The sequence below is a fragment of the Helobdella robusta genome (assembly GCF_000326865.2).
Source record: "Helobdella robusta unplaced genomic scaffold HELROscaffold_8, whole genome shotgun sequence".
Taxonomy (NCBI): Eukaryota; Metazoa; Annelida; class Clitellata; order Rhynchobdellida; family Glossiphoniidae; genus Helobdella; species Helobdella robusta.
This window is the reverse complement of record NW_008705459.1, coordinates 4,075,925-4,087,839: the sequence shown is the minus strand read 5'-3', so window position 1 is coordinate 4,087,839 and position 11,915 is coordinate 4,075,925. Positions and strand designations below refer to the sequence as shown.

At 33.1% G+C, this 11,915-nt stretch overlaps 3 protein-coding genes across 3 annotated transcripts; 1 reads left to right on the top strand and 2 right to left on the bottom strand.

Moving 5' to 3' along the window:
- Positions 1–5: 5 nt before the first annotated feature.
- HELRODRAFT_189760 (hypothetical protein) lies at positions 6–3,153 on the bottom strand. Its single transcript, XM_009032237.1, has 10 exons — positions 2,943–3,153; positions 2,770–2,867; positions 2,187–2,253; positions 1,931–2,030; positions 1,674–1,790; positions 1,364–1,519; positions 967–1,036; positions 762–811; positions 372–464; positions 6–247 (listed from the first exon to the last, which is right to left on the bottom strand). The coding sequence occupies exons 1-10, from the start codon at positions 3,101–3,103 to the stop codon at positions 218–220; spliced, it is 942 nt and encodes a 313-aa protein (XP_009030485.1). The 5' UTR covers positions 3,104–3,153; the 3' UTR covers positions 6–217.
- A 1,176-nt stretch (positions 3,154–4,329) lies between these two features.
- On the top strand, positions 4,330–5,832 carry HELRODRAFT_70208 (hypothetical protein; the record flags this gene model as incomplete). Its single annotated transcript, XM_009031854.1, has 4 exons — positions 4,330–4,495; positions 4,778–4,821; positions 5,392–5,459; positions 5,595–5,832. 4 exons carry the CDS (start codon positions 4,330–4,332, stop codon positions 5,830–5,832), a joined length of 516 nt encoding a protein of 171 aa, XP_009030102.1.
- A 20-nt stretch (positions 5,833–5,852) lies between these two features.
- HELRODRAFT_189759 (hypothetical protein) lies at positions 5,853–10,844 on the bottom strand (the record flags this gene model as incomplete). The annotated part of the gene is made up of 5 exons (XM_009032236.1): positions 5,853–6,936; positions 7,559–7,802; positions 7,926–8,621; positions 8,683–8,843; positions 10,759–10,844. The coding sequence occupies 5 exons, from the start codon at positions 10,842–10,844 to the stop codon at positions 6,033–6,035; spliced, it is 2,091 nt and encodes a 696-aa protein (XP_009030484.1). The 3' UTR covers positions 5,853–6,032.
- Positions 10,845–11,915: the final 1,071 nt, after the last annotated feature.

Below are 11,915 nucleotides of genomic sequence, written 5' to 3'. Positions count from 1 at the left end.
ACAACTGGGCTTCATAGAAACGTATTAAACTGAAAACCACCAACCCACATCACATTCTGCTTGTGTGGCGTACAATCTCTTTGAAACTGTTCATATTATTATGTGCACACAAAAACATACATTCACGTACAAAATAATCTAAAATTACGTGTGTAACTTGAATAGAATAATTCTTCTAACATTGTAAAAAATAGGATAAAATTTAATTTTAAATCATTTACTCGTCGACTTGTGGCAGCCAGAATGCCTGCAAAGAATGTTATTTATCTTTTCTATTAATTCGTAAAAATCATGGAAAAAAGATATAAAATAAATAACGGTTAATAAACGAATAGATCACTATTGGAAATAAAATGCGAAAGGTCGCCTACCATATTGGAGCATGCGCTGGCCATCATCATAAACTTAGGGTTGAACTGGACACATTGCACCGGAAGTTTGTGTTCACTATTCAGTACAACCACCTGTAGTCGGCGTATGTTTGCGGTTGTATGTGTGTGGTAATGTATCGTATGCCCGTGCGTATCTATTCGTATCTATACGTATGTCGGTGTACATGTATACGAATGTGTGGCGAAGAAAAAGTCATGTCATGTACATGTGTAGTTATTTAGATAAATATATATATATATAAATAAGCCGTGATGGTGACATTGATGTTAAATAATAATGTGACATGAAGAATGATAGATGATTATGACGATGGTGAAGTCACGGTCATATTATAGTAAGATGGTTGTTAATAAGATCGTCGTCATCACCTTGGTGCCTGTCTCGGTGTTCCAGCAGTGAATCTTGCCATCGGTAGAGCCTTCAGTCAATAAAGTTCATTCAATTAATCAATTAACAACAGGTAGCCAGGTAGTAATTCTTACTAAAACTAAATGGATACATGTACAACTGTTTAATGGAAAATACATTAATTAATGAGAGATTTACGTGGGTAAATCTTAAAATCTAACTAACCACTGAAGACAAATTGTGAATCTGGGCTAAATGATGCTTCTAATGGCAAACCCTTGTTATTCAGTTGGCCCTTCAAAATATTTGTTAGGTGAGGTGGTTTGTCTTCAAAATAACTTGTTTTGAACAATTAAAAATGTTTAAACAACTTCAATCAATCAAGACTTTTGCATTGATCTTCAAAAATGTAAAATCATATTTATAAGCATATAATTAGCAAACTGCAAAAGTCTAGACTAAACTGACATGAAAAATGATATTGCAATTGGAACCCAAATCATTGCTCAGAATGGCTAATAAAAATTTTAAACTGACATACCATCACAAATGCTTACAATAATAAATTACAATAGAAAAACTATTAATGAAAACTATTAATGAAAAGTTAAAAGCTGTTAACAGTGTAGGTCTGTATGGGAGTGCCCTGGAAAGCATCAATCAAACGAATGACCTGTCCATTGGTGGAAATGAGAATCAGTTTGCCGTCGGGGCTGAACTTCATCCCAGTCCAATCACAGTCCTTGTCTTGTTGCATGCGAAACGTTGCAAATGGTCCCTGCAACCAATGGAAGGGAGAGGAATTATTTATTTTCAATCAGTTCAACATCAACTACAATTCATAAATTATGAGTCTTCCATTAAGTTTAAACCGATGTTTTGAAATAATAAAGTAATGTATGCTAAAAGCAACAGTGTGTTTGACACTGAACCTTATCAAAGGAGCGTAGGTCATAAAGTTTCAAACTTTCTGAAGCAATGCCAGCAGCAAAGATCAGTCCTTCAGGATCAAAGGCAGCCACTGGTCGACCAGGAAGATTCATCAAACCCTGCATGTCCAATGAAATAAAAGAACCATTAAGATTGGATCATTGAATCAAATGATGAAAATTAAGATGGTTCATTAAGAAACTCAGTTAATGCTAATCAACGAAATTAGAACCACAAACAAAAGAAAAACAAGTTGAACCTGACAGCTTGGAGATCTGAGATCCCAGAGTCGAATTGATTTGTCCAACGACCCCGACAAGAATGTGTCATCGATTGGTGACATACAGAGAGTTACTACTCTGTCAACACATTAGCACGTAGAATATTGATATTATTGATTAATCATTATGTAATTAATCAATTAATAATTATTAATGAAAATAGTTATACATTCAAATAACTTTTGTTATCTTTCAACTCTCAGTAACATTTTTATAATGAGGATTACTTCTTACTTTTTTGAATGGCCTTGAAAGTATCTTATGTACTTGTTGTCATGAAGTGATAAATATCTGATTGTGTCTGCAAAAAAATTTTCATAAAACTGAATTTTAGAAATGTTGAAAATAAAACTGCAGAAAGAATTCAACAAATTTTACCTAAATAAATCATAGTTTGATTAAGCATAGACTTTTAAAATAAACTAAAATTTTTTTTGACTAACATCACTGCTTTTTGAGTTATACACTTTTCAGCTCCTTTTATTTTTGTCATTAGAAAACATCAAACCCCAGTTAATAAAACCATTTAATTAAGTAAATAAAACTGACAGGCCAGAAAACTTATTAAAAGAATAATCATATGAATGGGATATAAATAAAGCATTGGTTAAGTTTTTGAACACAGTGTTATAGTTATATGCCTGGTTTGATTCAAACAAACAAACTCAAATAGAAACTACACTAGGTTATAATAATAATTTAGTCAAAAAACTTAATAGTTTTATTATATATTATATCCAACTCATACAATTAATAAGTTTTCTGATATATTGTAAAACTTTACTTGAAGAAAAAGTAATAATTAATTAAAAATTACCATCAACTTTGGTGGAGCTGTGTATAGCTGTGTTAGTGGCGTGAGTGTATCTAATCAAGTCGACCCCATATTTCTTGCTGTTTAATGTCCTCTTTGGCCTGCAAACAATTTTAGTTTCCATGGGATACGTTGGCGCTTTAATTTCTTAATTAGTTGAAGTAAAATTTACTCACGTTCCATTCTGGCAGTCGTATATTATAATAGAGTCGTCGTCACTACTTGAAATCAGTGTTTCTCCAGTTGTGGAAAAGTCCATGCTGTTAATTCGGTCGGAATTTTCGCGAAAAATTTTCGCGACAACAAAATTCCTCACAACTTGCTCTGTTAACTTCATTTTAACTGTTAAATGTTACTTAAAACTACTTCTTGAAACAACAAATATATTTGATACCAAAAACCAACATACCGCAAAGACGGGCAAGCGATACTTATAACGAAATGTTGATTGCTTTAGCAACGAAACTTCAGCAACGATTAATAATGCTGTTGTAGTGATAGACCTGATATATAATGATATTCTAATTATATGTGATAGACTAAAGAACAATTAAAAAGTTGGGCGCATCAAATCGCCGTGCTAGCGAACATTGTATCAATCAATCAATCAATCAATCAATTAGCCTATAAAGCGCTATTTTTGCGATGTTCAACAGCGCTCCTCAATGAATTTTGCAAACAGATGGGTCTTGAGATCCGCTCGGAACTTCGTAAGTGATCGAGAAGTAATCAAAGAAGGAGGTAGAGAGTTCCATCATTATAATATTTTAAACTGATTTTTGCATCATCGTAGTTTTCTATATACTTGAAAAAAAAATTTGCATTATAAGCATAACTGGAGACAAAAGCGGCATTAACCCATTCATTTTATGTTATGAGGAGGAAGCAAAAAGGATTGCGTCATCTTCCAATTGGGTTTATTGCATGGATATATTATATATATCCATGGTTTATTGATTGTGTGTGGTTGTGTTGTATAATAACGCGAACACCCTCAGATCGTTAAGTTGAAGTTTTATACAATATTTTTATGCTCTAGGTAGACTAAACCTTTATGTGAATCTAAATTAAAGAGTAGAACTTAAAAAATAGGTGTTTGTTTAAAGCTGGCCTTTTCGCATTCATGGGAAGTTTCTTCGTCTATGTTCATATCTATTCTACATATATGTCTCTACCAGATTACATATTAACAAAATAAAACATAAAGCTGTTTTGACTTTTACTGATGCTGGTCAAGTTTTCGTAGCACTCCATTACTTAATTTAATGGCTATATATATGGAATGGCTAGCGCTCGTAGCTATTCGCTTTTCTAGCGCTAGTCATTAGAACGGTACTTTTTGACACCTTAATGTACATTAAATTAATAGCAAAATGAAACATTGAATCTAATTTAAAGAGTGTTAACGTTGTTTTGATCTGGCCGACGGATTTCTTTCTGTTATTCGCGTCATTCAGTGGTAGTCGAACGTAAAAAACTAATAATATATCGCTCAAAAATGTATTCCTAATACATTTTAAATACTGGTAATTAAACTTTTTGTTTTTTTTTTAATTTTTAAAAATGGCTGCTCAGTTCAGGAGCACTTCATGGGACCCAATACTCATCATCTCCCAAATCATCACCATGCAATGTATTTTTTACTTTGGATTTGGTTTCTGTACATTATTCGTTGATTTAGTAACCGGATCACTACACTCTCTTGACCAAATGTTTTCCTATCAGGCTGGTTGCTTTTGCTTTCTAATTGATTCATCAAATAAATAAAATAATAAATAAATGAATTAATCATCATGAATGATTGAATGGGACCAATGGATCCGTTTTTTAATCTATCTCTAAAATTTAAAAAAATAATTTTGAAGTTTTTTTTCTCTTTGTTTCATATCAAGTCAATCAACAAATTTAATTTATTGTTTCAATAATAATATTATAATATTACATTAAATCAATATCAGAATATTTAGAACAACTCAGTCATGAAATGAAATTTCAATAGGATTGAAGAAAGTAAGTAACCAATCATTTATTTATGAGTTAAAGAGGGAAGGTGTGGTATTTGTATTTTGAAAAAATGTAGTCCATTTTAGTGGATAATATTAAAAGGAGACTAGAGAGAATTGAAATTTGTAATGTATTTGTGCTAAAAAAGAAAAGAAAAAAGTTTTGGCGATGTGCTGACAGGATAAGTTAAGATGGTTCAACCACGTTAATCGAAAAAGATTTGATTACAATTTTGTAGAATTATGAAAACAGAAGGTAAAAAAACTAAACGAGTATTGACTTTTTGAGCTGAAGGAAGAAGCCTAAAATTCAGGCTAAATGGCTTGAGTTAGCTTGAGTTAAATATTAATTTTGCTATAGTTAAAAAGTTCTGTAAACAAAATCAGTTTGGCTGTATATTTTTAGTTAAGATTTGCTATCACATAATTATTATAAAACGGAAAACTATAATATAAACTTAACTACAATCCTAACTGTTACAATATATTTATTTATCTTCTGTTCGAATAAATGATAATTTGTGTTTGTTATTTAAATTAAAGAAATTCAATATTTTTATAACTTATTTAAATTTTAATAAACATAAAACCATTTTCCTAATAACAATTCAATTTTTAAAAGATGCTAAACTTCCGAGATGTGCGAGGAGAACTCTTGATTGCGGCCACATTCTTAAATTCATTAATCGGGTCAGCCATCATTTTGTCTTATACATGTTAATAACAAGTTTCCTCAAAAATTAAATTAATTGCAATGTTAATATTTGTAATTAAATAATAATTGATGTGAAATAATACATACTGAACCGTAATATTGAATTGCAGGAGTTTGGGCTTGTGGTATGTCATTCAGCGAACAAAATTATGTTGGGATTTCACAGCCACTGTATACATTCTACACGTAATAATATGCTGGTCTGTTAACAAATACCTATCCACCTCCATATTCTGGTGGTTGCTGACCTGTATGAATGCCATTGTTATGACTGTCTTAGGGGAATATCTCTGCATGAAAACTGAATTAAAAGCCATACCACTCGTTGGTACAAAAGTCGATTTATGATGATCTATATAATAATCCAATTTAGGTGTTAATAAAATTTTTATTTAAAGGAAAAAATTCAACATCAACTATTTTGTTTTTTTTCAATGTTTGACTTTTTGTACATAGAACACTTGTTTATTTGTCATGTTAATATATTTTTTAATAAAAAAAAATATTTTGTTGATTCGGTCTTCTAATGTGTTATTGAGTTGTAATCATCAAAATGCGTCTAGATCTAATTCTGTTTCGTGCCAGAACTCCGCTAACGATTTAGCCTTCCAGTCGTCCGTCTGTGAAGTGTTAGGGAAACGTTCCGTCGCAACCGCAATGTGCGTAGCGTGTTCGTTTTCTGCGTCGTTTCCACATTTTAATTTGCTGGTCGTTCTGGATGAATTTGTTGGATTGTTCGATTGTTTCTCACTGTCTAAGGACTTGTCAAGTTTGGATTGGCGTGAGGAGTTGAGGTTATCTGCTTGGCACGCATCTTCGTGCCGTGGTATTCTCGAAGGTTTTAATTCGTCGTTATCGTGTGAACTGTTGTCGTTGCAATAAAAGTTTTGAAACTTCTTTAAAAACTTTTTCTTAGTCCTGAATTCTGAGCATCTTTCGGTAGAGGCCCTCCCAGAACGAATCGCATCGTCGTCGTCGTCTTCATTAAATATACTTGATAATTTTGTAGTATTTAGTTTTAAATTGTTATTGCTAATATTTTCAACAGAATCTCTGAACAATGGTTTCAGAGAGCCTCGTCGCCCGTTGTTAATCTTCAACAACTCGTCATCATCCACGTTATCGTTCAAAACGTTGCCGTCCACGTTGATCTCACTAAGTCTTGTTTGCATATTTAGCGGATTGAGTTTGAAGCCTTTCATTGATGTTCTGCTGCTATCTTTTGATTTCTTTTTTTGGTTGGATTGGTTCAGCTTTCTAGGTGATACGCAGTGAGATTTTGGTTTTGAATCTGAACCACTGAGCGCTAGTTTTGAATCCGAATCGTTGACAGATAGAGGCGGGAGAGAAACTTTACGCAAGTTTGGTCTTAAGGGGAGAAAGTGTTGGTACTGGTCTGATAAGGAGAGTTCGTCGTGGATGCTGGATTTCCTACCGTTCCAGAGGCTGCATCTGTTTTCGGTTATCAAATTTTTGTTTTTAATGTGAATTAAATTAATTTCTAAATATATTTTGAAGATAATATTAATGACGGCTATTCAATAAAATTGGTGTGGCCATTATTTTATGTCTAAAGATGTTTTGACAAAAGTTAAAAAATTCAACTTGAAGCCATGCTTATAGTCAGTAAAATGATGAAATAATTTAAATGCACAGCGGCCCTGTTTGGTTGCGGTCTAGCTGTGTATTGTTGTTTGATTGCTTTTTGTTGTCTTTTAATGCTATTTTGATATGGGCGGGAATATATAACTTACGTTTAAGCCCATTATTTATTTATATTTATTTATATTTGCGTACTCCAGAGCAATTCCTTGAGTTATTACACATACGTATATAAAATTTGTACGCACATCGATTGATATGCACAATTTATGGAGGTTCGTTGTGACGATTGTTATTATGCAAGGAGACAGCTCACTACAGCGCAATTGTATGTAACCATGTAGTGTATAGATCTTCATGCAAGCAGTTTTACATTTATTTATCAATAAAAAAACACTACCAAGTAAAATAAGAAGCTCTGTTGAAAATTTTTTATAAAACCATTTCACAAACATTCAACCGAATTGAATACCTTTCGGTTAAATTTCGTTTGATTTGAGCTAAGTCTGCAAATAAGTCGCAATTGAGTTTGTTGAGTTCAAGGAGAGGGTGATCAGAGTTGTAGGAGTTTGCGTGCGTTGTGTTCCTATCAACGACACGTTGGGATTTGTTCTTCCCACTTGGTCCCTTGTCTGAAAAGGATCTCGAATGGTGCTCTTTCTCAAAATTTTTAGCACCTTTTTTCAAACTTCTGTTTCGCGTATTGTTGTCGTGGTCTGTACGGTTTCAGGAAAAATGAAAAGAGTTACGGTAACGTTTTTAATGAAAATACACATTAATAGTAATAAAAATTAATCATATTAATAAATATTAATAATAATCAATCTAGATAATGTAACCTGTAACATGGACGTTTAGCGGGATGACATCTTGTGAAATTGTTTTGTTTTGATGCTGCTGAAAATGTTGCTGCTGCTGCTGCTGCAAAAGTTGTTCCTGATTGTAATAATGTTCTTGATGTTTGAGATGTTGTTGATGATGTTGACCTTGTTGGTGAAACTTAGCATCATTATTTTGGCACGTGTTGGATGCGGTGTGAGATGAAGCTGATTTGTGAAATCCATTGTCGCCATCATCGTTGTCGTCATTACCATCACTGTCTCTCACTTCAATCACAAATTCTTCTTCAATCGCTGCGCTTCTATTCAATCTATTCCCAAAGTTAGCGTGAGATTTTGACTTGTGCAGCTGGCCATTCAAAAAATTTTCGCCTTTCTTTGATTTTCGCTTCGATAATTTGAGCTCCTCTAGTAATTCGACGGCCCTGGATTTGTTGAATGCTTCGATCTCTTCATCCAAGCTATCCCACTCGTCCTCGCTGCTTCCTTCATCGTCGTCATCGTCGTCAACATTTTTGTTGTTGTCATTGTTGCAGCATTGTTCTCGTTCTCTCTTCAAGTCATCGACTGCAGTGCAGTTTCTGAAATCAAGTTCGGTGCGATAATAATTACTCTCGTTATTGGAACTGCTGCTGTTATGTTTATCGCTGTAAATATCGGTGACGGTATTGTTTCTTTTTCTGGCACTGACCCAAGCTGATCGAGGTCGTTTGTATAGGAGGTCAGTGCAAGCTGTTGTTGTTGCAGCTGTGGTTACTGTTTTTGTTGATGATGTTGTCGCTGGTATGGTCTCTGTTGCTGATGTTGTTGTTGTTATAACCGTTGCTGCTCTTGATTTTGCCACCCGTGGGATTGTTGATGTTGTGGTCTTTGATGTTGTTTTTGTTGTTGTTGTTTTTGTAGTTGTCATAAATCTTGCTGTTGGTGTTGATGTTGTCGTTGACAATGGTGATGACGTTGATGTTGTTTTTGTTGATGTAGTTGCAATTGATGTTGCTTTCGCTTTCTCAACTTCCATATCATTTCTTATATTTCAAATGTTTCAATGCTTCTATCAGTTCTGTTGTTGTTGATATAATTAATTATTATTTTATCTTTGTTGTTAATGTCTTTGTTGTTGTTGCTTTTTTGATCGTCAGAATCCTGTTAAAATGATCTATTGCTTGTTACAGTAGTATTTTTTTAAGTGTGGAAAATTTACATTAAACTTTTTTCTATCTAAATTAACATCAACCTATCAATGTGCTTTAAAGCCTCAACCCAGATATGTACGTAATTTTAGAATGATAATTTATTACACTATTTATCAGTTGATTGCTGTACATTATACCATTTTATTATATTTCAAAACACATCTCAAAGTTTAATTTCACTTTTAAACTAAAACAAACATACAAAAATTATTCTACCCTCTTGAGAAATTAATTACTGAAATGAAAATGGACAGCCAGTCCAAAGACGGTACTGCGGTACAGCCCAACTAAATGGCAAACGATCATTTCTCTCTTATTTCTTCCCTATGAAAGACAAAAATGTTATTCGAAAGAAAAAAAACACACCAACACAAACATAAAAGTATATATTTTTATAATTCTGTGCATTTATTTCACGTATATATTTATGTCATGAATATGCATGTACGTATATACGTATGAATATTCTATATAACACTCACACACACACGCACACACACATACACGTGTGTGTATGTATATATATATATATATATATATATATATATATATATATAATGTATAATTAATGCAGGCGTGCTTTTCGATACAAAGTTAATCTGAACATTAGATGAGAAATATATATATTTGTGTGTGTGTGTTTTGCGTTTGTGTGTAAGTGTTTTGCGTGTGCGTGTGTGTTTGAGTGTATTTAACGCGTATGTTTGCGTATGTTCGATTATGTACGCAAACAAGTTTGTACACGAAAAAGTCATTATGGATATACGTATGTATGATTGCGTTTCCGTATAAATATAAGAATGATAATACGTGTGTATGTATGTCTATATAAGTGTATGTATGTATGAATGTATGTAAATATGTGTGTATGCATGCATGCATGCATACATACATATTTGTATGTATGTATATATGTATTATTATTACAAGTCAATTTGTAGAGCGCTAACTACAAAAAAAGATCTCAAAAGCACTCCCTAAATAAATGAACAAACAAAACATTAGTCAATCGAAGACAAAGACATTGTTAAATTGGCAAAAAAATGACTTTTCAGCTCCTTTTTAAACAAAAACAATGATAGATCTGATCTTCTTAGAAACGCCGGTAAACTGTTCCAAACCACCGGAAGCAATGCAGTTTCAGTTGAATGGTAGCATCAGTAGGCCGATTGGTTAAGTGGCATTAAATTGTTTGTCGTTAGATAATTCATCAGGAAATCAAGAACAACACGCTCCAAAACCTTTGAAACAAAGGAAAAGTTTGATACTGGTCTGTAATTACTCTCCTCATTTGCATCTGAGTTTGCTTTTTTCAAAATCGGTTGAATTATCGTGTGCTTACAGTTAGAAGGAAATTTACCAACGCGTAAACAAAGGTTTAAAAAACTCGTCAGAAAACAGACAAACGAGTCCAAGTATCTTTTAAAGATATGCGTAGGGATTATGTCCAAACTGCACGATGTATGTATGTATGTATGTATGTATGTATGTATGTATGTATGTATGTATGTATGTATGTATGTATGTATGTATGCATGTATGTATGTATGTATGTATGTATGTATGTATGTATGTATGTACGTATGTATGCACATTGTATGAATAATGCGTCACATTGAGTGCACATGCTTTGCCGTCACTTGCATGAAGACAATAGAAGTCGTAAATTATGCCGTTGTAGGTTGACGACTATGATTCTGTTGATTATTATGATGAAAATGACCATGATGACGATAATGAAAATGTTAATAATGACAATGATAAAGATGGTAACGACGAAAATGATGATGGGGAAGATGGTGATGAAGAAAGAGATAATAACGATGAGGATGAAGAAGAAAAAAGTAGAAGGAGGAATAGAAATAGAGTCGATAAAGTAGGTTAGGATGATAACGAGTGAGTGAATTATGATGACAAAGGAGAAGACAACAAATTAGGTGACTATTATTGATGAAAAAAATGCTGACGAAGACGACGACGCCAATGGCAACCTTGACGAAAATGTTAGATGATATTTGGAGCAGGCGTCTTTTTATGATTAGTGACAATGACGACGTCAACCACACGTCATTTTCCGTGACTAACAAAACATTTTCTCCTCTTTCTCTTCTGTATCCATGCAGACTTCATACTTCCGTACCAACACTCTAATAAACGTGAACATGGAAACACATGTGTACTTATAAAGACACACATAAACATACCACACACTTTCATACACACAATCGCACTAACATGCACAAACACAGACATACACACAGACAAACATACACAAATATACACAAGTACAAACATGCACACGCATTTTATATATTCATAAACGAGCGTGCGTGAGCGTGCCTATATGAATCTCTCTAACACTCTCAAACGCCAACGAATGTAGAGGATTTAATGAGAAAACAATTGTGGATATCTCCAGTTTTCCATATAATCATCAAACCAGGTCACTTCATTCATCATATGACGTCATGAAAAATTTCTTTCAAATACTCTGCGTCACTGCGTGTGTGTGTGTGCGTGTGTGTGTGTGTGTGTGTGTGAAGGTCTCATTCGAAATTTTTTAGAAATACCTGCAACTTGTCATATCAACACTTCGATGTTCGTCACAGAATTATTGAAGGTTAACGATACATGTATGTGTGTGTATGTATATATATATATATATATATATAATATACATATAAATATATAGATAAGTTATTACTATTTGTATAAATTTTTGTATAAATTTATATAATTAGATATATGATGTGGGGTATAATATGGTTATTACGTAGCAGAACCTGGCAAGCCATAT

Bases quoted from the DNA above. Each gene is read 5' to 3' on its own strand.
- HELRODRAFT_189760 (XM_009032237.1), bottom strand. From the start codon at position 3,103: ATGAAGTTAACAGAGCAAGTTGTGAGGAATTTTGTTGTCGCGAAAATT. The intron at 1,037-1,363 runs GTTAACAGCTTT...AATATTTTGAAG, and splicing joins CTCCCATACAGACCTACACT to GGCCAACTGAATAACAAGGG. The intron at 465-761 runs GTGATGACGACG...CGCCGACTACAG, and splicing joins ACACCGAGACAGGCACCAAG to GTGGTTGTACTGAATAGTGA.